Source organism: Vigna radiata, chromosome 6, assembly GCF_000741045.1.
Source record: "Vigna radiata var. radiata cultivar VC1973A chromosome 6, Vradiata_ver6, whole genome shotgun sequence".
NCBI classification, from domain to species: Eukaryota; Viridiplantae; Streptophyta; class Magnoliopsida; order Fabales; family Fabaceae; genus Vigna; species Vigna radiata.
The window spans coordinates 35,965,285-35,990,016 of record NC_028356.1 but is presented as its reverse complement, the minus strand read 5'-3'; the positions used below and the strand labels follow the sequence as shown (position 1 = coordinate 35,990,016).

At 26.3% G+C, this 24,732-nt stretch overlaps 1 protein-coding gene across 1 annotated transcript; it reads left to right on the top strand.

The window, feature by feature from the left end:
* Positions 1-4,293: 4,293 nt before the first annotated feature.
* Positions 4,294-6,314, top strand: LOC106763781 (protein LIKE COV 3-like). The gene is made up of 6 exons (XM_014647938.2): positions 4,294-4,424; positions 4,518-4,570; positions 4,695-4,804; positions 5,047-5,214; positions 5,304-5,525; positions 6,211-6,314. Exons 1-6 carry the CDS (start codon positions 4,308-4,310, stop codon positions 6,312-6,314), a joined length of 774 nt encoding a protein of 257 aa, XP_014503424.1. The 5' UTR covers positions 4,294-4,307.
* The last annotated feature ends 18,418 nt before the right edge of the window (positions 6,315-24,732 follow it).

Here is a 24,732-nt window from a genome sequence, read left to right as displayed (position 1 = left end):
TAAATTCATGTTTAGTTTTCATGAAACACCACAAGTGAGATTTAGTTTTTGTACACTTTTATAATCTTAAGGAGCATTTTTGAAAAGAGTTATGGGGAAAATTGAGATAAAATCTATTGGGATTATGATTACGATTATGGTTTTATTAAATTTTGCACAACCTGTATTAAGTCATGGTTTTCTTTGCCGATTAAAGTGTACAGCTCAATGTGCACCACTAAGAATTACTTCTCAAGGATTATTTGACAGATGTGTCAATGATTGTAAGAACCATTGTAGCCAATTATCCAATCATCCTTTTTATAATTGTATAAGTGATTGTCACTTAATGAAGTCTAATGCCATCAACGACGGTACGTATTCTTAAATATGTTATTCTATCATGATTTTATATTGTTTTTAGATGTTTTGTTTCACTGTTTTTTTTCTCATGATTTTTATAATATATTTGTTTGTTTATGATTTTGATCTTTAATTTTACATGCTTTCCAGGTGCTGCTGATACGGTCAACAATGAGATGAATACTTGCCTACAAAAGTGTAAAAAAATATTATAATTTATAGCAAAAAATTATTAGAAATAATAATATTCCTACTAAATAATAAGAAATACATCTTGATCAATATAAAAGTATGTGTTATTTATTTTCATGTTTTTTTCTCTTTCAATTACTTCCCATAATTTTTTTATTCTTGCAACTAATTAATATAATTAAATAAATTAAAACTTAAGCATATATTAATTTTAGTCATTTTTCTAAATGAATATAATTCATTTAGAAAATCTCCTACAACACCGTCATTTCAATAATATTCAAACTAGAGAAAAAAAAAACACAATATAGAAAACGAGAATCTAACTATAAATTAAATTAAATTTGAAATTCTTCATACAACATTAGTATTAATTTTTTTTAATGTAAAAGTAATGACTCAATGATAAAACATAAAAAAATGTTTCTTGAAAAAAACGTATTCGACAAATATTAAATCTTATTAAGTGTGTGTTCATTTGAGGTGATGATTTGAGAGAGAGAATGATTGAATGAATTTGAGTAGATTTGAGTCAAATTATATGTTGTTTTTAGAATGGAGTTGGAAGTGATTAAGAGTGGAGTTGGAAGTAAAAATTTTGAAAGTTTAGGTAAAAATCGACCCACGTGATAGATAAAAAATATTGTAATTGCTAGAAATTGAAGATTACTTAAATGCCTTTAGTAGTAAAAGTAATATAGAAATATACTATTAATAATATATTTTGTTGATAAAATAAATTTTAAGTATTAAAAAATAATAATAAAAAAAATTAAGTAAAATGAAATTATTCTTTTTAAACTTCACCCACACAAAAAGTAATTACATATATATATATATATATATATATATATAAACCAAAAAAAGAAGTCAATTTCCTCATAGGTGATATACTTATGCATATATTAACGGACTTGATTCCATGTAGCATAATTGATTCTCAAATGCAGTTTTTTTCTACTTGTAGCATAATTAACACACAAGTAACTAATAATGATTCTTTTGAAATAACGTTTCGTCCACATATGCATCTCCGTGCAAAAGGGAAAAAAAAATCACTATGTTAGGTTTGGGAATTTTGTCAAAAAGATGGGAATATGAGAGCATAATAGGAGAGATAGGTTTTGGAAAATTTAAAAATGTGAGTGATAAGGTTTTCTTGCTTAAGAAATACTCTTCATGAATCTTCCATTTATTCTTGACAATATCGTAGTTTAGATGACAAGTGGTCAATAGAAAGAAATATTCATTTGAATGAAAAGTTTTAAAAACATTCTTCTCAAATTTTATTATCATCTCACATCACACAAATCAAAATCAATGAGACTTATAAGATCAATTTTTCAAAAGAAATATCTTTATATACGATATCTTTTGGACAAACATTTAAAATTTACAGATTCATTCGATTTACATATTAGAAATTTCCAAAATTTATAATTTATAAACATTAGTAAAAATAATATTTTTATTTCAAAATTTCCTTCCAACTTTTATTTAAGGATGATAAAATGGATTGTAACACGCAGACCAGCTTGCCAAAACATGATGGGTCAGGTTGATATTTTCAATCTATTTGTCTGTTTCGGCTAGCATCACCTAACTTACAAAATTGATAGGTCAAAGGTGGACTAACCCAACCCTAGTTGGCCCGTTTTGTTTTTATTTTTCATTTTATAATTTAAACTTTACCCACACAAAAAATAATTATATATATATATATATATAAACCAATAAAAAAAGTCAATTTCGTGATATACTTATGTATATATTAATGGAATTGATTCCATGTAGCAGAACCCATTCTCAAATGCAGTGTTTTTATCTTGAAGAGCCAATTTCAGCATCCCAAACCAATTCCAACATCCCAGAATAATTTTCTTTGTCATTGGACTTTCAGAGAGCACACTCTCTCTTCCATTGCAAGTGATAAAAAATTAAGAATCGTATTGTAAAAGAAAAAGTCTTTTTAACACTTTTAATAATTTTTTGACAACATATATGTGGCAGTTTGTAATTGGTCCGTTTCAAATGTTTTTTTAAAATAAATTCAAACAGACTAATAAAATGATAACACATTTCTTGTATAAAAAAGTTGTTAAAATATCATTATCTTATTATCTTATTATCTTATTATCTTATTGTAAAATACCACTTCTCACCTACAAATCTCCTCATTCATCCCAAGAGAGATAGGGAGAGAGACTAATCCTGCAATTTCATTCCCTCATTATTTTTCACATTCTTTAATACGAAAACCACAATGACCAACAAATCCATATCTGCAAATCCATTCCAATAGTAAATCACTAGAAACGATTTGCATCAGTTATGATACTACTTCAAATGTTAAATATTGAATATTGATTAATAAATACTACATTGGTAATAACTAAAAAGTAAATTATTAAAGTTTATATGTGTTTTAAAATATTGAGACTTAAAAGATATAATATTTAATATTAGTTTAGAAATTAGCGAGCTTCTTTTTTCACTTTTAATTAAAAAAATGTAACCTATTAGTCATTGCTGCATTAAAATTAATTTTTCACTTATGTGATTACAAACAAATAATTGTTAACTATATACATCTGAATCTGGATTCATGGCAGAAATGTTATATTAATTATATATTAATTATAAGAGAAAATAATAAGTAAATTTTTAATATTTTTTTATTGTTAAATATTTTAAGGGTAATGATGTATCAATTATTTTTCTATAAATTCATGTTTAGCTTTAATGAAACACCACAAGTGAGATTTAGTTTTTGTACAATTTCATAATTTTAAAAAGCATTTTGAAAAGACTTATGGAGAAATTTGAGATAAAATCCATTGGAATTATGATTATGATTATGATTTTTTTAAATTTTGCACAACCCGTATTAAGTCATGGTTTTTTATGTCGATTGAGTTGTACAACTCAATGTTCAATATATAGACTTGTTTCTAAAAAAAATTTTGACGAATGTGTTTATGATTGTAAGTCACATTGTAGTCCTGATCATCCTTTTTATAATTGTATAAGTGATTGTCACTTAATGAAGTATAACGCCATCAATGACGGTACGTATTCTTAAATATGTTCTTCTACCATGGTTTTATATTATTTTTCGATGTTTTATTTCACTGTTTTTTTGTCATGATTTTTATAATTTATTTGTTTGTTTATGATTTTGATCATTAATTTTACATGTTTTCCAGGTACTGCTGATAATGGGAACAATGAGACGAGTACTTGTGTACAAAAGTGTAAAAATTTATTATAATTTATAGCAAAAAAAATTATTAGAAAAAATAGTATTCCTACTCAATAATAAGAAATACATATTGATCAATAAAAGTATTTGTTATTTATTTTCCTGCTTTTTTATTTTACAATTTTTTTACAATCGTTTATGTGATTAGTCCATTTCAAATATACAAACCAATAAAACATACGTAATTTATTATCAAAAAAGTTGTTAAAATATCATTATCTTAAAGTTTTTATTAATAAAATCCTCCTAATTCTTTCTCTTACATCATTAGATATTAATCATGAGGTCATACAATATATCTCTAGTAGAAATATAATATAATATATAATAAAAAAAAATAAAAATGGGAATAAAATAAATGTAACAAAATTTTATAATAAAATCTGAAACACGCAACAGAGGAAAGTTTATATGACGATTTCAACGCAAGAGTTAATGAAAGTTTAAGATTCTGTTATAAGGTTATGCAGTGATTTGTGAGAGAGAGAGAGAGAAGAAAAAGAAAAGAAAGATGGCATCAAGAGATCTTGAGCTCTTGATTCCTGTCTCCAACTTATCAGAAAATGGATCCAAATCATCAACCACTTCTCCCAACGTTACTTCCACCCATAATCACACTGGCCAAGAGGTTCCTTTCTTTTTTTCTCTATCATTTTCTTCAATTTCTCTCTCTTTTTTATATCAATTATTTTCTTAATTCATAAAAAAATCATTTTTGTAGGCATTTTTAAAAGTGATTCGCAGCTGGGCCTCAAAGAAGTTCATGTCTGGATGGTATCATCTTCTCTTCATTTTGTAACATTATAAAGTTGGGATTTTTATTATTATTATTATTATTATTGTTTACACGAATTATTATCTGTTAAGTTTCTGAAGAAGATTGTGATGTAATTTGCAGTGTCATCCTTCTTCCCATTGCAATAACATTTTATGTTACTTGGGGATTTATCCGATTTGTTGATGGTTTCTTCTCTCCAATATATAATCATCTAGGAATCAATATTTTTGGTAAGATTTTCGAATCTATTACCTAATTATTAGTAAACACATTTTTTTATAAAATCATTTTCTAAGTTTATTCACTTAGAAAGATAAATTATTAGAAATATGGCATTTTTTAAAGTTATATGATTTAGGATGAAATTGTATCATTTGCTAAAAATTCAATTTTCTTGAAATAGTGTGTTAGATTGTTTGTAAGATATATACTATATCATGAACTTTAACAGATAAATTTTCTCAATTTACAGGTCTTGGATTTATTACTTCCATCACTTTTATATTTTTGGTTGGAATTTTCATGTCATCATGGTTAGGAATTTCACTTCTCACTCTTGGTGAATGGTTCATCAAGAAAATGCCTTTAGTAAGCTACATATATGTTGCTTCTAAACAAATAAGTGTAGCAATATCACCTGGTATATTTCTCAATACATTATCACCTAACTCTATATCATTATTTTCATGTTTTTTTAGCAAACTTTAAGCTTTGTTAATTAATTCATAGATCAAAGCTCAAATGCTTTCAAGGAAGTTGCGATCATAAGACACCCTCGTGTTGGTGAGTATGCAATTGGGTTCATCACTTCTTCGGTGATACTAAGGAATAGAGATGATGATGAACTATTTTGTGTTTACGTTCCCACCAATCATTTGTACCTTGGAGATATTTATCTCATTAGTCCAAATGATATTCTAAGACCAAATTTGTCTGTTCGAGAAGGAATAGGTACGAATCTTCTTAACTCGATCAATTATAAATATGTTTTTAGTTCTAAATTTTAATGTGAAATTGAAATTTTTTTTTTATCTTAAATTTTAATATAATTTGTTTTTCAAATCAAATCTTTTAAGGTCTTGTTCATTTGAGTGAATTTGGAGGAAAGTGATTGAGAAGATTTGAGAGGATTTGAAGGTAATTTTTATATTATTTATTTGAATAGATTTGGAGGTACGTGAAAGTAGATTTGGAAGTAAAATTTATGAGAATTAGTGTACGATTTTATTTATGTGACAGATTAAAAAAATTTACTTCCAAATTCACTCTCATTTACCTCCAAATCTATTCAAATAAATAAAAAAAAATTATCATCAAATCCTCTCAAATTCTCTCAATTACTCTCTTCCAAATCTACTCAAGTAAACCAGACATAAGTTTACGATTTAGCTGCTAATACTATTTGACATATTTCAACTCAAATGTCACACGTAAGATAAGTTAGTTAGATTAAAATAATTATATTTATTCATTGTAAAAGTTTGAGAACCAAAATATATTAAAATTTATTACAAAAACAAATTCCAATTTTTTTTAAGAATTACAAACATCAATGAATGGTTTTTCTTCTTTTCCTTACTATTATTTTACATGTTATTATATACTTTAACAAATACCTTTTTATATTGTGATGCAGAGATTGTTATTTCTGGTGGCATGTCAATACCTAAAATATTGACGATCGTGGATGCTCATGCCAATTTTGCACCAAGAAAGGCAACATATGCATCAAAAGTATAATGAAAATTGTGTATTTTATGTTAAGAGTAGTTCAACTTTAGATTTTCCTTGACCTTAGTAAATATGTTTTTAACTTTTTTTTTATCTATATATTTAATCGCTCAACTATGTGCTCTATGTATGCTTAAAAATATTTGCAAAACTTTATTCATAGTATTTAATGGAATAGTTAACATGATGTTTAGTTTAGGCTATCATTAAACACATATATAAAAAGTATTTCCTAACCCACATAATTAATTTTAGTTAAATAAAAACACAATAAATATAGAATAGAACAATAGTAATTATGAGTATAAAACATTTAAAGTATTTAAACAAAATTAACTTAGGAAAACATGTTAAGGTTTTCTTGCGTAAGAAATATTTTTCATGAGTTTTGTCTCTTAGTCTGTTTTGTCTCACCCTACCAAACATGCAAAATTAACGGATTAAAGGTAGATCTTTCATGACTGTCATGACAATTATCCTATCAAAACAAACTAAATTACACTACATTTTTACACTAGACAATTATCCTACAACAATCCATAGACCTCTAGCGCATCTAGTAGTCTTATGTTCTCGTCGTCCAGGATCCATTCAGATTGCAAGAAATTCCTCCTAAAATGAAAATATTGTACTTGTCATATCAACCAAATCATCAAAAAATAATGAAAATATTGTACTTGTCATATTCTCTCAATCAAAAAATAATGAAAAGATTGTTATTACTAACAAAAAAAATGCAACTAAATAAAAGACTAAAACTTTAACTTACTCTTGGGATTCCGAAAGCCATTGCAACTGCACAAAAAATGAAAACACGAAAGAGACCAAAAAATCAATGGTAGCTTAGGTTCACAAAACACAAAATGAATAAATAATGCCAAAGAGAACAATGCGAGAAGGGGACAAAATGATACAGAAAGAGAACCCACACAATGCAAGAATGGGACGAAATGACAAAACACACACACAACGCCAAAGCCACCCAAGAAGGGGATAGAGGAAATAGAGCTTACCTTGTGAAAGATAGCTTTTTTTGGGTTGAGATGAGACGAACGGTGCAACGGAGAAACCAAAGGATTGGAGAGATGAAGCAACCAGGAATGGAAAGAATGATGGGAAACAAGAAGCTTTAGAAACAAAGTGAAAAAGAATAAAAAGAAACCGTCAAACGAAATTCCATATCTGTAAAATTCCTATTCTATTCTCGTCGGTTTTTAAAAAACTCATTTCCATTTAAAAGAAAAAAACTAATAAAAATTTGACACCTGATATCAAATTTGTGTCAAATAAAGATGTTAAAAAAACATTTTCATTTATGGATCTCTTCGTATGGAACTATGAGAATATAGTTATGTGTTTGAACATCTTATAAATTAGAATATATAACCATGTCATAAATGAAACACATTAACTATATGCCATGTGTGCATTGAATGTCTATTATTACTATTATTAGGAAAGAGTGTAAAGTTTTAATGAGCATTAAATTCTCTTTTTAGATTACGTGTATAGAACATTTCTTTCTCATTTTTCTTTTTCTTTATCTCTTTTTTGGCATTAGTTACAAGCATCATGCTTTACAAAACATTTTTTAAATACTCACTAACACAAAATCATGTTTTTATTTTACATGTTCGATTGTTTCAGATTGTTTTTAAATACAATACAGAGTCAAAATTACATTATATATATATATATATATATATATATATATATATATATTAATTATAAGAGAAAACAATTAATATTTTTTATTATTAAATATTTTCAAGGATAAAAATGTATATTAAATATTTTCTATAATTTATGATGAAAATGTATATTAAATATTAAATATTTTTCAATGATAAAATCTTAATGGTTTATTTACCGTACAAATGAAAGTATGAAAAAATGATTTTGTGTTTTCTAATGGAACTCTTGATCTTAAAAATAATAGTAGATAACCCTCTAAAAAATGAGGCACAATTAATATATGCATTGAATATCTATCATTAATAAAGATTGGGAAACTTCAATCAGCATTAAAAAGATTTTACTTTCCCTTTTCCTTTCCGGATAATCATGTTTACACAACATTTTTTTTATAACATTTGAACATTGATTACGTGTCAATTTATGATTAGTCAAAAATTACTTCACAATAATGTTTATGATTATTATTATTGATTATGAAGTAATTTTTAATCAATCACATATTGACACATAATCAATGTTCAAATATTTTCAAAAATTGTTGTCTAAATATCATCATTCTTTCCTTTTTATATATCCTTTCAGGGATTAGTGACAATATCATGTTTTACAAAAACAATTTTAAATCCTAGCTAACGCAAAATGTTTATATTCTTCCCAATTTTAGGAAATTTTGGTCAATTGCAGATTGAGAAATTTTAGGATTATTACATATTTAATATTTAGTCTCACAAGTTAGGCAAGTCCATTTACTTTAGGTTCTATATTCTTCCCAATTTTCTCTCTTTTTTCCTTTTTTTTCGGTATAATTTTTTTTTATTTAATACCTTTTAAAAGTCAATTATCATTTAAATATTAAATAAGATACAAGGTCAAAACGTTACATTAATTATAACAGAAAATAATAGCTAAATTACTAATATCTTTTTATTACTAAATATTTTCAAGTCAATTATTTTTCTATAAATAGATCTTTAGTCTTCATGAAACACCACAAGTGAGATTTATCTTTTTGCACAATTTCATAATCTTAAAGATAACTAGAAAAGAATTATGGAAAAAATTGAGATAAAATCTATTGGAATTATGATTACGATTATGATTTTGTTAAATTTTGCACCACCTGTATTAAGTAATCGTTTTTTATGTGACATCAAGTGTAGAATTCAATGTTTTTTTACAGGAATTTCTGATGACTTGTTTCAAAGATGTATGGGTCATTGTATGTCACACTGTAGCCCATTATCCGATCATCCTTTTTATAATTGTATAAGTGATTGTCACTTAATGAAGTTTAATGCCATCAACGACGGTATGTATTATTGAATATGTTCTTCTATCATAGTTTTATATTATTTTTTTTATGTTTTATTTTATTGTTTTTTTCTCATAATTTTTATAATTTATTTGCTTGTTTATGATTTTGACCATTAATTTTACATGTTTTCCAGGTACTCCAGATACAGCAAACAATAAAATGAATACTTGTATACAAAAGTGTAAAAAAATATTATAATTTATAACAAAAAAAAAGTTATTAGAAAATATAATATTTCTAATAATAAGAAATATCAATAAAAAGTATCTATTATTTATTTTCATATTTTTTTCTTTCAATTACTTTCTATAATCCTTTTTATTATTGCAACTAATTAATATAATCAACTAAATTAAAACTTAAACATATATTAATTTTACTTATTTTTTAAAATGAATATAATTCATTTAAAATATCGTCCACAATACCAGTAATAAGAATTTCTCGATTATTATTTAATAAATATGTCAATGAAGGTAACCAATTACTCAATCATCTTTTTTATAACTATATAAGTGATTGTTACTCATTACGACAATATGTACTTAAATATTTTCTTCTTGGTTTTATATTGTTTTTCGATATTTTATTTCACTATTTTTTTTCTTGATTTTTATAATTTATTTATTCTTTTATATAATTAAATTTACATGTTTTTTAGATGATACTGATATTGGAAAGTGAACAAATATTATAAATTATAGCAAGAAAAATTATTAGAAAAAATAATATTTCTATCCGATAATAAGAAATATCTTGATAAATAAAAAGTATTTGTTATTTTAATCTTTTTTATTCTTTTAACTCGGATATTAATAAAAACAATTAATATAATTAAATAAATTAAAACTTAAACATATATTAATTTTACTCATTTTTTTTAAAATGAATCTAATTCAGTATTTCTTAAAAACTAACAAGTGTAGCAATATCACATATTTCTCAACACTTTATCACCTAACTCTATATTATTATTATTTTTTTTCATGTCTTTTACCAAGTTGCGTTGAGTTGCACTTTGTGATGGTCAACACCCTAAAGTTAAAAGGTTTCATATCTATAATATAAGAATGATGTTTAATCACATCCTGACATCGTTTAATGTTAAATCATTCGTAAAAATGGGCATTTAACAACACCGTGACTTCACTCAACGCTATATCATTTGCAATATACGACATTTAGCGACCTAAAGCTAAAATGCTCTCAGTCATGCCAAATGAATTAGCGTTTAATGCCAATCTTTCACCGCTCAACATTGTATAAAAAAAAATAGATAAAATTCTATGATTTGGAGAAAGAGAACATGTTCAAATGGTAAAATCAATATTCCTTCCTTAGTATGTTGGTCGTCAACAACTTTTATTGTTATGAAAAATACCACTTGGTTCAATTGATCAAATCTAAAATTCCCCAATCAACACAAAACTCATTGGGATAATTCAACGTAACAAACATTCAACACAATCAAATTCACCAATCAAATACACTCTCGTATCCCGAGTATGAATGTATACTTAGATCAGATAAGTTTTATAATGTGTGATCGGGTTGGTGGTACCATCATACGTTCGAATGTTGAGGTTGATTCCTCTTGGGAGGTTAGCTCAAGCAATATTTAGAGTAAAAGGATGAAATGCCTCATCCTTGGAAGGTAACATGTGTGCCTTTAAATCTTGGAAGCTACTCATCTACCCGTAAAACTTTTAACTTGTTTCGACAATGAGGTGAATGTTTTTACGAGTTATGAATTTGTGTAGAGTCTTGAGATTTGTCCCATCTTGAATGGCTACAAATTGAGTTACATATTCTAGAGTGGTGTCTTTATGGTTGTTTTTCATTAATGACAAATATTTTTACCAGTTTTAGATTTTGGCTCTCTAACACATTTAACATAATCCTCGTATGTCTTTTACAAGACAGGTAAGTCCAGATAAGAAAAAATTCAATCAAAAAATACTCTATAATGTTTATATAAAAAATTAAAGATTCATTTAAAATATAACTGAAAGTATGAAAATTGATTTTGTGTTATATTTTTTTTATCGAGCTATTCATATGGAAGTATGAGAATATAGTTCTCCTAAACATCTTATAAATAAGAATATATAACCATCTCATAAATGAAACACATTAACTATATGCATATGTGCATTGAATGTCTATTATTACTATTATTAAGAAAGAGTATAAAGTTTTAATGAGCATTAAATTCTCTTTTTAGATTACGTATATAAAACATTTTCCTCTCACTTTTCTTTTTCTTTATCTCTTTTTTGGCATTAGTTACCAGCATCATGCTTTACAAAACATTTTTTAAATACTCACTAACACGAGATGATGGATTGTTCCATATTGAGTCAAAATTACACTAATTATATATAAATAAATAAATAAATATATATATATATATATATATATATATATATATATATTTATAAATGTGTTAATTATAAGAGAAAACAATTAATATTTTTTATTATTAAATATTTTCAAGGATAAAAATGTATATTAAATATTTTTCTATAATTTATGATGCAGTAAAATTAATGGTTTATTTACCGTACAAGTGAAAGTATGAAAAAATGATTTTGTGTAATACTTTCTAATGGAACTCTTTATCTTAAAAATAATAGTAGATAACCATATAAAAATGAGGCACAACTAATATATACATTTATATGCATTGAATATCTACCATTAATAAAGATTGGGAAACTTCAATCAGTATTATTAAGAAACATTTTACTTTCACTCTTTCTTTTTATATCTCTTTGTAGGGATTAGTGACAATATCATGTTTTACAAAACAATTTTAGGATTATTCCATATTTAATATTTAGTCTCACAAGGCAAGTCCATTTACTTTAGGTTCTATATTCTTCCCAATTTTCTCTCTTTTTTTCCTTTTTCTTCGGTATAATTTTTTTATCATTTAATACGTTTTAAAAGTCAATCATCACTGAAATATTATTTTAAATAAGATACAAAGTGAAAAAGTTACATTAATTATATACATTAATTATAACAAAAAATAATAGCTAAATTATTAATACTTTTTTATTATTAAATATTTTCAAGTCAATTACTTTTCTATAAATAGATCTTTAGCCTTTATGAAACACACAAGTGAGATTCACTTTTTGCACAATTTCATAATCATAACTAGAAAAGAATCATGGGAAAAATTGAGATAAAATCTATTGGAGTTATGATTACGATTATGATTTTGTTAAATTTTGCAGAATCTACATTAACTCATGGTTTTTTATGTGATATCAAGTGTAGAATTCGATGTTTTTTTGCAGGAAAAATTTCTAATGTCTTGTTTCAAAGATGTATGGATCATTGTGTGACACGCTACTGTAGTCCATCATTCCATCGTCCTTTTTATAATTGTATAAGTGATTGTTAATGAAGCCTAATATCATCAAGTATTATTAAATATGTTTTTCTATCATGGTTTTATATTATTTTTTTTATGTTTTATTTCAATGTTTTTTTTCTCATAATTTTTATAATTTATTTGTTTTTTTATGATTTTGACCGTTAATTTTACATGTTTTCCAGGTACTCCAGATACCGTGAACAATGAAATGAATACTTGCCTAAAAATGTAAAAAAATATTATAATTTATGACAAAAAAAAGTTATTATAAAATATAATATTTCTAATTGATAATAAGAAATACACTGTGATCAATAAAAAGTATTTGTTATTTATTTTCATATTGTTTTCTTTCAATTACTTTCTATAATCCTTTTTATTCTTGCAACTAATTAATATAATTAAATAAATTAAAACTTTTACTTATTTTTTTAAATGAATATAATTCATTTAAAAATGGTCTACAATACCAGTCATTTCAACAATATTCAGACTCATTACTGGAGAAAAAAAAACAGAATATAGAAAATGATAATCCTAATTATAAATTAAATTAAATTTGAAGCTTTGATTCATTATTATTCTTCATTCAACATCTGCATTACTTTATCATTTAATGTAAAAGTAATGAATCAAATATAAAACATAAAACATTGTTTTGTGAAAAGACGTTTTCAACAAATATTAAATGTCAATAACTGTATTTTCTTAACTGTATAATTGACTCTCACTGTCTAACGCCATTAACGATAATATATACTTAAATATTTTCTCCTTGATTTTATATTGTTTTTCGATATTTTATTTTACTATTTTTTTCTCTTGATTTTTATAATTTATTTATTCTTTAATATAACTAAATTTTACATGTTTTTAAGATGCTGCTGATATTGGAAAGTAAACAAATATTATAAATTATAGCAAGAAAAATTATTAGAAAAAATATTATTTCTACTCAATAATAAGAAATATCTTGATAAATAAAAAGTTTGTTATTTATTTTCATGTTTTTCTTTATATTACTTTCATAATTTTTTTATTCTTTTAACTCGGGTATTAATAAAAACAATTAATATAATTTAATAAATTAAAACTTAAACATATATTAATTTTACTATTTTTTTAAATGAATCTAATTCATTTAGATAATCACCTACAACTCAGTCTTTCAACAATAATGAGACTCACTACTGGAGAAAAAAAAAACAAAATATAGACCATGGGAATCCTAACTATAAATTAAATTTAATTTGAAGTTTCGTTGTTCGTACAACATCCGTATTAATTTATCATTTAATGAAAAGTAATGATTTTGGAATCTATTACCTAATTATAAGTAAACACTATTTCTTTTTAAATCATTTTGGTTACAAATTTAAGTAAAATTAATTTATTTTTAAATGTAGTATTTGTTTGTAATATTTAATTGTAAAAATATTTATAAAGAGAAAAAGATTAACATTGATTATTAAAATTAATTTTAAAAATTTAAAAAAAAATTAGTAAAATAAAAGTGAAGTGATCAACTTTTCATATTTTTGTGGTATTGATTATTTTTCTGTGTTCTAGTAAAATATTTATGTATTTAGAGGGGTCCTTGAAATACCATACTCCTTTATGTACCCTTATTTCCAGCTGATCCATGCACGGGTGAAACACCATCACATACATATTATGAATGTGACCAATTAAGCAAAAATCAGAGCTTATTTCAAATAAAAAGTGATGCAGTTTTTGGAAAAGTTGAGGGTATAACAGACAATTCACATTCCATCCCTCCAAATCTCACCATATGTGCGGATAAGTAAACAGTGCAAGTATCTCGCATTTCTTCGCAAATCCATCCACGCATTTCACTTTAACCAAACTCATAACATCTCGCATATCCGCGCTTTCCATTCATCATGAACAGTTAATTCCCTTAAAGCGAGCAGGAGTTTAGAAAGATAAATTATTTGAAATATGGTATATGTTTTAAAGTTATATAAATTTTAAATTTAGGATGAAATTGTATCATTTGCTACAAATATTGTTCTTAGTGTTTCTTTTATTTATAAAGAGAAATTGTAGTTTAGATGACAAATGATTAATAAAGAGAAATATTGATTTGAACGAAAAGTTTCAAAAACATTGTTCTCAAATTTTATTATCATCTCACATGACACACAAATTAAAATCAATTAGACTTATCAAGATCAAATCTTCAAAACAGAAATCTCTATTTACCATATTTTTTGGACATAACATTTACAAACTCTTAAACTTTACCATATTTATTTTTAAGTATATATACAAACAAATTTTAAAATTAAAAATTACAAAAAAAAATTAAAAAAGTGACGGGTCAGTTTTCCGTAAACAGGCCAAGTTGGCCTATTTGCCACCCTTACTTTAATTTTTTTTAAAATCATAATTTTTTTTCACAATCTCAACATGTAAACGTTTATGGCTAAGTTATTAATTAATATTTCTAACATTTTCACATGCAAAAGTATCATATATGTGTTTTTTTATTATGACAAAAAAAATGTTTTTATTCCCAGTTTATCATATAAACATATATGCTTAATTATGACAAACATCAAGTTTTTATTCCCAGTCATGTTAACCATTTTATTTTATTAAATATGTGATAGTTCTTTCATAGTTTAATTCTATATAATTAGAATGTTACAATATTCATTTTGAAATTAGATAGTAAATTTTTTTTATTGAATAACCTAAAAATTTAACATCCTATAAATACTGAATATTTACTATCACTATTTTTTCTTCGAGAAAAAAAATATAAATATTATATTATTAGAAAGATTTCTGAAATACGAATACATATAGACAGAGAAAAAAAATGTGTAATTGCTTCCTAATATAAATTTTATCTAATAAATATTGATGTTTGCATTTCATCGCCTTATTACAACCATTCCTCAAAGTAGTTAACAAAAACTTTTATATAAGCAGTAATAAAAGAAAATTTACACGAATTTTATTATCTATACTATTATACTTATGATTAACAAGGGATTCACCTTGTTCACCTTCTTTTTAAAATTTAATAAAAGATTTTCTCTTTCGGTATCTATGTATTTTTTTAATTTCTTTTTATAACTATTTTTTAAAATTTAAATAAATTACTTATAATAAAATACTACTTTGCAAGTTTTATTTTATAATTATCATTCTATAAAAAGTATTTCATAATTGAGTAAAGCTTTAACTAAAATAAAAAGAAAAAGCCGACACCCATGTTTTTACTAGTTAATACTAATAAAAAAATATTAATAAAAATATCACAATAGTAATTTTTATGACAATATAACTATCGCTGTGTGATGCTTAAGTAAGTATTTATGATGCTTAAGTAAGTAAAAACCTAAAGATTTATGATGCTTAAGTAGGTCGATCCAGAAAAAAAATCCGCAAAAATATCTATGATGCTTAAGTAAGTAAAAACCTAAAGATTTATTTAAAGTAAAAGTGAAAGTAGGAAAAAATGTTTTTGTGTGTTATATTTTCTAAGATAACTCTTTATATGAAACTATGAGGCATGATGATCATGTTTGAATGTTATATGACCATCTAAGAAACGAGAAAACAAATATATGCATTGAATATATGTCTAAATCCTCTATATCAACGTTTACACAAACATTTTACTTTCATTTTTCCTTCTTTTTATCTTTTTTTTCATTAGTTGCTGGTATCATGCTTTACAAAACACTTTTAAATATTAGCTAACACAAAATCATGCTTTTACTTTCGAATGCTTCATATTGAATCTATAGTCTCAACTCAAGTGAGAGAAGTCCATCCAGTTTGTGGGATTCTACCTTCTCATTTTTCTCTCCTTTCCCTCCTTTGGTATAATCTATGTTTTTCATTTAATACCTTTTATTCAATCAATTAACATTTAAATATTGTTTTAAATAGGATACAGAGTCAAAATGTTACATTAATTATATATTAATTTTAAGAGAAAACAATAAATAAATTATTAATATTTTTTTAGTACTAAATATTTTCAAGGGTAAGAATATATATCAATTATTTTTCTATAAATTCGTGTTTAACTTTTATGAAACATCATAAGTGAGATTTAGCTTTTGTACAATTTCATAATCTTAAAGAGCATTTTAAAAGATTTATGGGGAAATTTGAGATAAAGTCTATTGGGATTATGATTACCATTATGATTTTATTCAATTTTGCACAACCCGTATTAAGCACTAGTTATCTTTGTCGATTGAAGTGTACACTTAAATGTGTACCACTAAGATTTTATAATAAGAAAGATTACGACATATGTGTCAATGATTGTAAGTCACTGTGTAGCCAATTATCCAATCATTCTTCTTATAATTGTATAAGTGATTGTCACTTAATGAAGTCTAACGCCATCATCGACGGTATGTATTCTTAAACAAGTTTTTCTATCATGATTTTATATTATTTCACTGTTTTTTTTCTCATCATTTTTATAATTTATTTGCTTCTTCATGATTTTAACCATTAATTTATATGCTTTCCAGGTGCTCGTGATAACGAGATGAATACTTGTGTCCAAAAGTGTAAAAAAATATTATAATTTATAGCAAAAAAAAATTATTAGAAAAAATAATATTTGTATTCGATAATAAGAAATATAAATAAAAAAAACATTTGTTATTTATTGTCACGTTGTTTTCTTCCAATTACTTCTAGTAATCTTTTTTATTCTGGCAACTAATTAATATAATTAAATAAATTAAAACTTAAACATATATTAATTTTACTCATTTTTTAAATGAATATAATTCATTTAGAAAATGGTCTACAATACTAGTCATTTCAACAATATTCAAAGAAAAAAAACACTATATAAACAACAGAAACCCTAACTATAAATTAAATTAAATTTGAAACTTTGATTTGTTATCATTCTTCCTACAGTATTAGTTTTAATAATTATAACTATAAAACATTTAAAGTATTTAAACAAAATTAACCTAGGAAAACATGTTAAGGTTTTCTTGCATAATAAATATTCTCCATGAATTTTTCATTTACTCCTGACAATAACATAGTTTAGATGAGAAGTGATCAATTGAGAGAAATATTTATTTGATCGAGAAGTTTTAAAAACATTATTCTCCAATTTTATTATCACCTCACGTGACACAAATCAAAATCAATGATCAATTCTTCATAAAAAAATCTCTATATATCATATATTTTAGCTAAAACATTTACAAACTCTTAAAATTTACTCTCTAATAAACTTAATCAATAAAGAGTATTTGTTATCTATTTTCATAATTTTTTTTGAAATTACTTTCCATCTTTTTATATTATTGCAACTCGGATACTAATAAAACAATTAACGTAATTAAATAAATTAAAACTTAAACATGTATTAATTATATTCATTCTTCTATATGAATTACATTCATTTATATAATCACCTAGAACAGCTGTCATTTCAACAATATTAAGATCTCACTAACATATACACAGCGAAAACCCTAACTATAAATTAAATTTTAAGCTTCGATTTCTTATTATTCTTCATACAACATCGGTAATTAATTTATCATTTAATGTAAAAGTGGTGAACCAATGATAAAATGTAAAACATTGTTTCATGAAATGACGTTTTTAACAAATATTAAATCTCTTTTTTATTGTTTCAACTATGATAATACTTCAAATATCAAATATTGAATATTGATTAGCAAATATTATATTCATTTTGAAATTACATTGCAAATATTTCTTTTATTAAATAACCTAAATGTTTAATATACTAGAAATACTAAATATTTACTATCAATACTTTTTCTTCGAGAAAAAAAAATATAAATATTATATTATCAGAAAGATTTATGAAATACATGTACATATCAAGAGTCCTCAAGTTCAAAACACCGTGTCAAAAACTCCAATGGTTATTTTCAGCTTATCGGTTAGTTTTTCGAATCCCTCCAAAAATCTTTGGGTGTTCCTTTTTTCTCCACTTATATAATCATGGAAAACTTGATCCAAAGTCAATTAAATGCATATTTGTGGGATATTCACCAACTCAAAAGGGTTACAAATGTTACTCTTCCTCACACAAAAAATATTTCATCACCATGGATGTTACATTCAATGAACAAGAATCCTTTTATCCAAGCTCTCGGCTTTAGGGGGAGAAACAAAATCATGTTGAACCCTCAATCTTGTCCTCAGTTTTCCCAACACCCATACCCTTGCCAACAATTGAACCATCTCAAATTTCACGTCAGTTTGACGCTACCAGTCCAACCACTGCAAACACGAGTCCGTCAATTCCAATTATCCCAAACACGAGTCGTTCGAGTGTCCCAAACATGAGTCCATGTCCGGCAGAAGAAGATAGAGCTCGATCACATATTCAATTTGAGTTATTGAATTCTGACACTGAACAACGTGAAGAGCAACCAGGTACTATTAATTCATCTCAAGTTCCTAATTTTAATGATACTAATGTGGATCTCCCAATTGCACTGAGAAAACAATCTCAATCATGCGGCCCTTATCGGATGGAGGACTACATATATTATGGAAATTTGTCAGATAGCCCCCATGCATTTGTATCCTCTCTTGATGCAATCCAAATTCCACAATCCATTGAAGAAGCTCTTAGCGTCACTGAATGGAAGCAAGCTGTACAGGTTGAGATGAAGGCTCTGGAAAAGAACAACACATGGGAGTTAACAGTTCTTCCTCCGGGTAAGAAAGTAGTGGGTTGTCGATGGTTGTTTACGATAAAGCATAATGCAGACGGAACTGTGGATAAATTAAAAGCAAGATTGGTGGCAAAGGGGTACACTCAATCCTATGGCCTGGATTGTTGGGCATGCAAGTGTGAGTCCAAGTCCCACATTGGATAGAAATGAGAAAGTAGAACATTGTATAAAGATGAAAGACCCATTAACTCATTGCCTTAAGGTTTTGGGTAGAGAGTGGTGTCAATTCCTTATATGGTTGGGCTCATATTTCATTGGTATTGTGTCTCCCCGATGAACCTCCTCCTTGATAGACCCAAGAGTGGTATCAGAGCCGCTGGTTAATCTTGGTGGCTGGCTCAGATGAGTATAATGATCCCTATATCGAAAGTCTTCCTGGCAAAGGGTTCCAGGTTGTGAAGATGAACAGCGGTATGCAGGGCTACTCGTGGTTGTGGTCAGATGGGAATGCTTCCGCTGGAGGGGGAGTGTACCAATGTGGAAGGGACTCACCCTTGAGGGGGAGATTGTTGGGCATGCAAGTGTGAGTCCAAGTCCCACATTGGATAAAAATGAGAAAGTAGAGCACTATATAAAGATGAAAGACTCATTAACCCGTTGCCTTAAGGTTTTGGGTAGAGAGTGGTGTCAATTTCTTATATGGTTGGGCTCATATCTCATTGGTATTGTGTCTTCCCGATGAACCTCCTCCTTGATAAACCCAAGATGGACTACGATGAGACATTTGCCCCCGTAGCAAAACTTAATACGATCTGTGTCATACTCTCTCTTGCAACAAATTTAGACTGGTCATTACATCAATTTGATGTGAAAAACGCCTTCCTCAATGGTGATTTGGAAGAAGAAGTATTCATGTGTATTCCTCCCAGTTTTACTACTCAACAAAATCAAGGCAAAGTGTGTAGACTCAGAAAGTCATTGTACGGGCTAAAGCAATCTCCTAGAGCATGGTTTGACAAGTTCACTAAAGTCTTAAAACAAAACCACTACAGTCAAAGTCTAGCCGACCACACATTGTTTACTAAACACTCATCATCCGGGAAGTGCACCATCCTGAGTGTGTATGTAGACGACATTGTAATCACGGGAGATGATTTCAAAGACATAGCTTGGCTTAAGACTCTTCTTGCCTGCAGAATTTGAGATTAAAGATCTCGGTCAACTACAATACTTCTTGGGAATGGAAGTTGCTCTCTTTAAGCAAGGTATTTCAGTATCTCAAAGGAAATATACGATGGATCTACTTAAGGAGACAGGTATGATCAATTGCAAACCTATTGATACCCCTATGGACCCCAATCATCAACTGTATAGCCGAACAACTGAAGTCGGAGTTGATCGAACACGATATCAAAAGCTTGTTGGAAAGCTCATATATTTGGCTCACACTAGACCTGACATTGGGTTCGTAGTAAGTATGGTGAGTCGTTTCATGAACAACCCATCTGAGACTCACATGGAGGCTGTTATGCGAATTCTGAGGTATTTGAAATCAGCCCCGGGCTTGAGTTTGTTATTTAGAAAGTCTGACAGATGGGGAGTTGAAGTGTTCACAGATGCTGATTGGGCTGGCTCTCCAATTGATAGGAAATCAACCTCGGGTATGTGCACCTTTGTTTGGGGAAACCTTGTTACTTGGAGGAGCAAGAAGCAAACCGTCGTTGCTCGAAGTAGCGCAAAAGCAGAACTCCGATCTCTTGCGAATGGTGCATGTGAGGGATTATGGATTCGTAGATTGTTAGGTGATATGAAGATATCAATTAGTGGACTGGTTAAGTTAAATTGTGATAACCAATCTACATTGAGCATCGCCAAAGATCCAGTACAACATGATCGTACCAAACATATCGAGATAGACAAACACTTCATCAATGATCACATTGAGAGCAAGCAGACTTCATTGAATTTCGTGCCTTCAAAACACCAAGTTGTTGATGTGCTTGCCAAGCCACTTCAACGCGTGAACTTCACGGATATGACAAGCAAGCTTAATCTAGTTAACATCTATGATCAAGCTTGAGGGGGAGTGTTGGAAAATAAAGATCAAGATTCACTGTGTACTCTAGGAAATATGTGGAAATCTTGCATTTAATTTTGATTGCTAATTTGTTGTGATTAGATTAGATTTTTTACTGTTATTGTTCTTTCCTAATTATATGCTCTGAATTGTAACAACTCCTAGAGTTAAGGGAGAACCATGTATTATAAGACCGTGCAGTACAATGAATAAAGTAAGTGATGATTTTATCCCAAAATATATTTCTTCACATATTTAATCTATAGTCTCAACTCAAGTGAGAGAAGTTCATCTAGTTTGTAGAATTCTATGTTCTTCTCAAATTTATCTCCTTTCGTTCCTTTTGGTATAATCTATATTTTTTATTTAATACCTTTTACTCAATCAATTATCATTTAAATATTTTTTAAAATAAAATACAGAGTCAAAAGTTACATTAATTATATATTAATTATAAGATAAAATAAAAAGTAAATTATTAATATTTTTTATTGCTAAAAATTTTCAAGAGTAAGAATGTGTATAAATTATTTTTGTATAAATTTATGTTTAGCTTTCATGAAACACCACAAGTGAGATTTAGATTTTGTACAATTTCATAATCTTAAAAAGCATTTTGAAAATACTTATGGGGAAATTTGAGATAAAGTCTATTGGGATTATGATTACCATTATGATTTTATTCAATTTTGCACAACCTGTATTAAGTACTAGTTATTTTTGCAGATTGAAGTGTACGATTAAATGTGTACCACTAAGATTTTCTAATAAGAAATATTTTGACATATGTGTCAATGATTGTAAGTCACACTGTAGCCAATTATCCAATCATCCTTTTTATAATTGTATTAGTGAATGTCACTTAATGAAGTCTAACGCCATCAACAAAGGTATGTATTCTTAAATATGTTCTTCTATCATGATTTTACATTGTTTTTCAACTTTTTATTTCATTATTTTTTTTTCTCATAATTTTTATAATTTATTTGCTTGTTTATGATTTTGACCATTAATTTTACATGCTTTGCATGTGTTCGTGATGATGTAAACCATTAGATGAATACTTGCGAACAAAAGTGTAGACAAATATTATAATTTGTAGCAAGAAAAAATTATTAGAAAAAATAATATTTCTACTTGATAATAAGAAATACATCTTGATCAATAAAAAAAAGTATTTATTATTTATTGTCATGTTTTCTTCCAATTACTTCTAATAATCTTTTTTATTCTTGCAACTAATTAATATAATTAAATGAATTAAAATTAAGCATTTATTAATATTACTCATTTTTCTTAATGAATATAATTCATTCAGAAAATCACCTACAATACTAGTCATTTCAACAATATTCAAACTCGCTACTAGAGAAAAAAACACAATATAAACAGTGGGAACCCTAATTATAAATTAAATTAAATTTGAAACTTCGATTCGTTATCATTCTTCCCACAACAGTATTAATTTTAGTAATTATAAGTATAAAACATTTAAAGTATTTAAACAAAATTAAGATAGGAAAACATCTTTTTAATTTAAAAATTATAATTAAAATAATTAAAAAGTTTATTTTTTTATATTATATGTTTGTAAAAATATAAATATCCTATACTATTATAATTTAAATCATTACACTTACAAATCAAGTTATAAATATTAATATAATGGAGTAATTTTTAATTTATCTAATCAAAAATATTAATTAATGAGTTAAAGGCTTGGAAAATATTTATATGACTAGCTTTAAATATTTATTTATAAGTATATATGCAAACAAATTTTAAATTTAAAAATTAAAAATATCAAAAATTTAATAAAAGTGGTAGGCTAAACCTACTCGGCCAAGCTGACTTGCCACCCTTACTTTAATTTTTTCAAATCAGGAGAAATTTTGGCAATCTCAACATGTAAACGTGAAGTTTTTAATTAATTTTTTTAGCCTTTTCACATGAAAAAAAATATCAAGACAAAACACAAAATAGGTTACTTAGTTATAACTTAACTTTTTCATTAAAATTAATTTTCCTTCTCCAAAGTTCCTTATACTTTGAAGTAAAAAGTAACAAATAAATTAGTCATTAATCTCTACATTATGTCAAATGCTAACCATAACCATTACACAATAAATCTAAAACAAAAAATAAAAAAATTCTCTTGTAACTCCAACATACAAACTACAACAACAGAAAATCAAGATTTATTTACCAATTATTACATATGGATGCAAGTTTGTAGGTAAATTAAACATTACATATAAATATTATCTACCAATCATAATCGGTACGTAAATTGAACATTGCATACGAGTATTATGTATTTGTAAGTAAATTGAACAATATGTATTTACGTACGAAATTTTCATATAAATTTCGTAAAATAATTTTTTAACTATCAATAATGAATAAATTTTTTGGCTTATTTCAGTAATGAGGAAAATGTCTCAACAGTTTGTGAGTTCAGGCATAGTCTTGAAATTTGTCCCATCTCCATTAGCCAAGAATTGGGTCAGGACTTCTTTGGTATAATCTATCTTATACATTTAATACCTTTTAGTAAGTCAATTATTATTTAAATATTGTTTTAAATAAGATACAAGTTCAAAACATTACATTAATATATATTAATTATAAGAGAAAAAGATTAATACTTTTTTATTGCTAAATATTTTGAAGGGTAAAAATGTATATAAATTATTTTTCTATAAATTCATGTTTAGCTTTGATGAAACACCATAAGTGAGATTCAACTTTTGTACAATTCATAATTTTAGAGAGAATTTAGAAAAAGGTTATGGGGAAAATTGAGATAAAATGTATGGGAGTTATGATTACGATTATGATTTTATTAAACTTTACACAACCTGTATTAAGTCATGGTATTTTCTGCATTGTGAAGTGTAGAGCCCAATGTGTGTTTAAAGGATTTACTCAAGAAATGTTTGAGAATTGTGTCAGTCATTGTGAGTCACGCTGCAGTCAATTATCCAATCATCCTTTTTATAATTGTATCAGTAATTGTCACTTAATGAAGTCTGTTGCCATTAACAACGGTATGTATTCTTAAATATTTTCATCTTTTATGGTTTTATATTATTTTTCCATGTTTTATTTCACTATTTTTCTTCTCATGATTTTTATAATTTATTTGTTTGTTTATGATTTTAACTATTAATTTTACATACTTATAGGTGCTCCTGATCTTATCAACAATGAAATGGATACTTGCATACAAAAGTGTAAATAGATATTACAATTTATAGCAA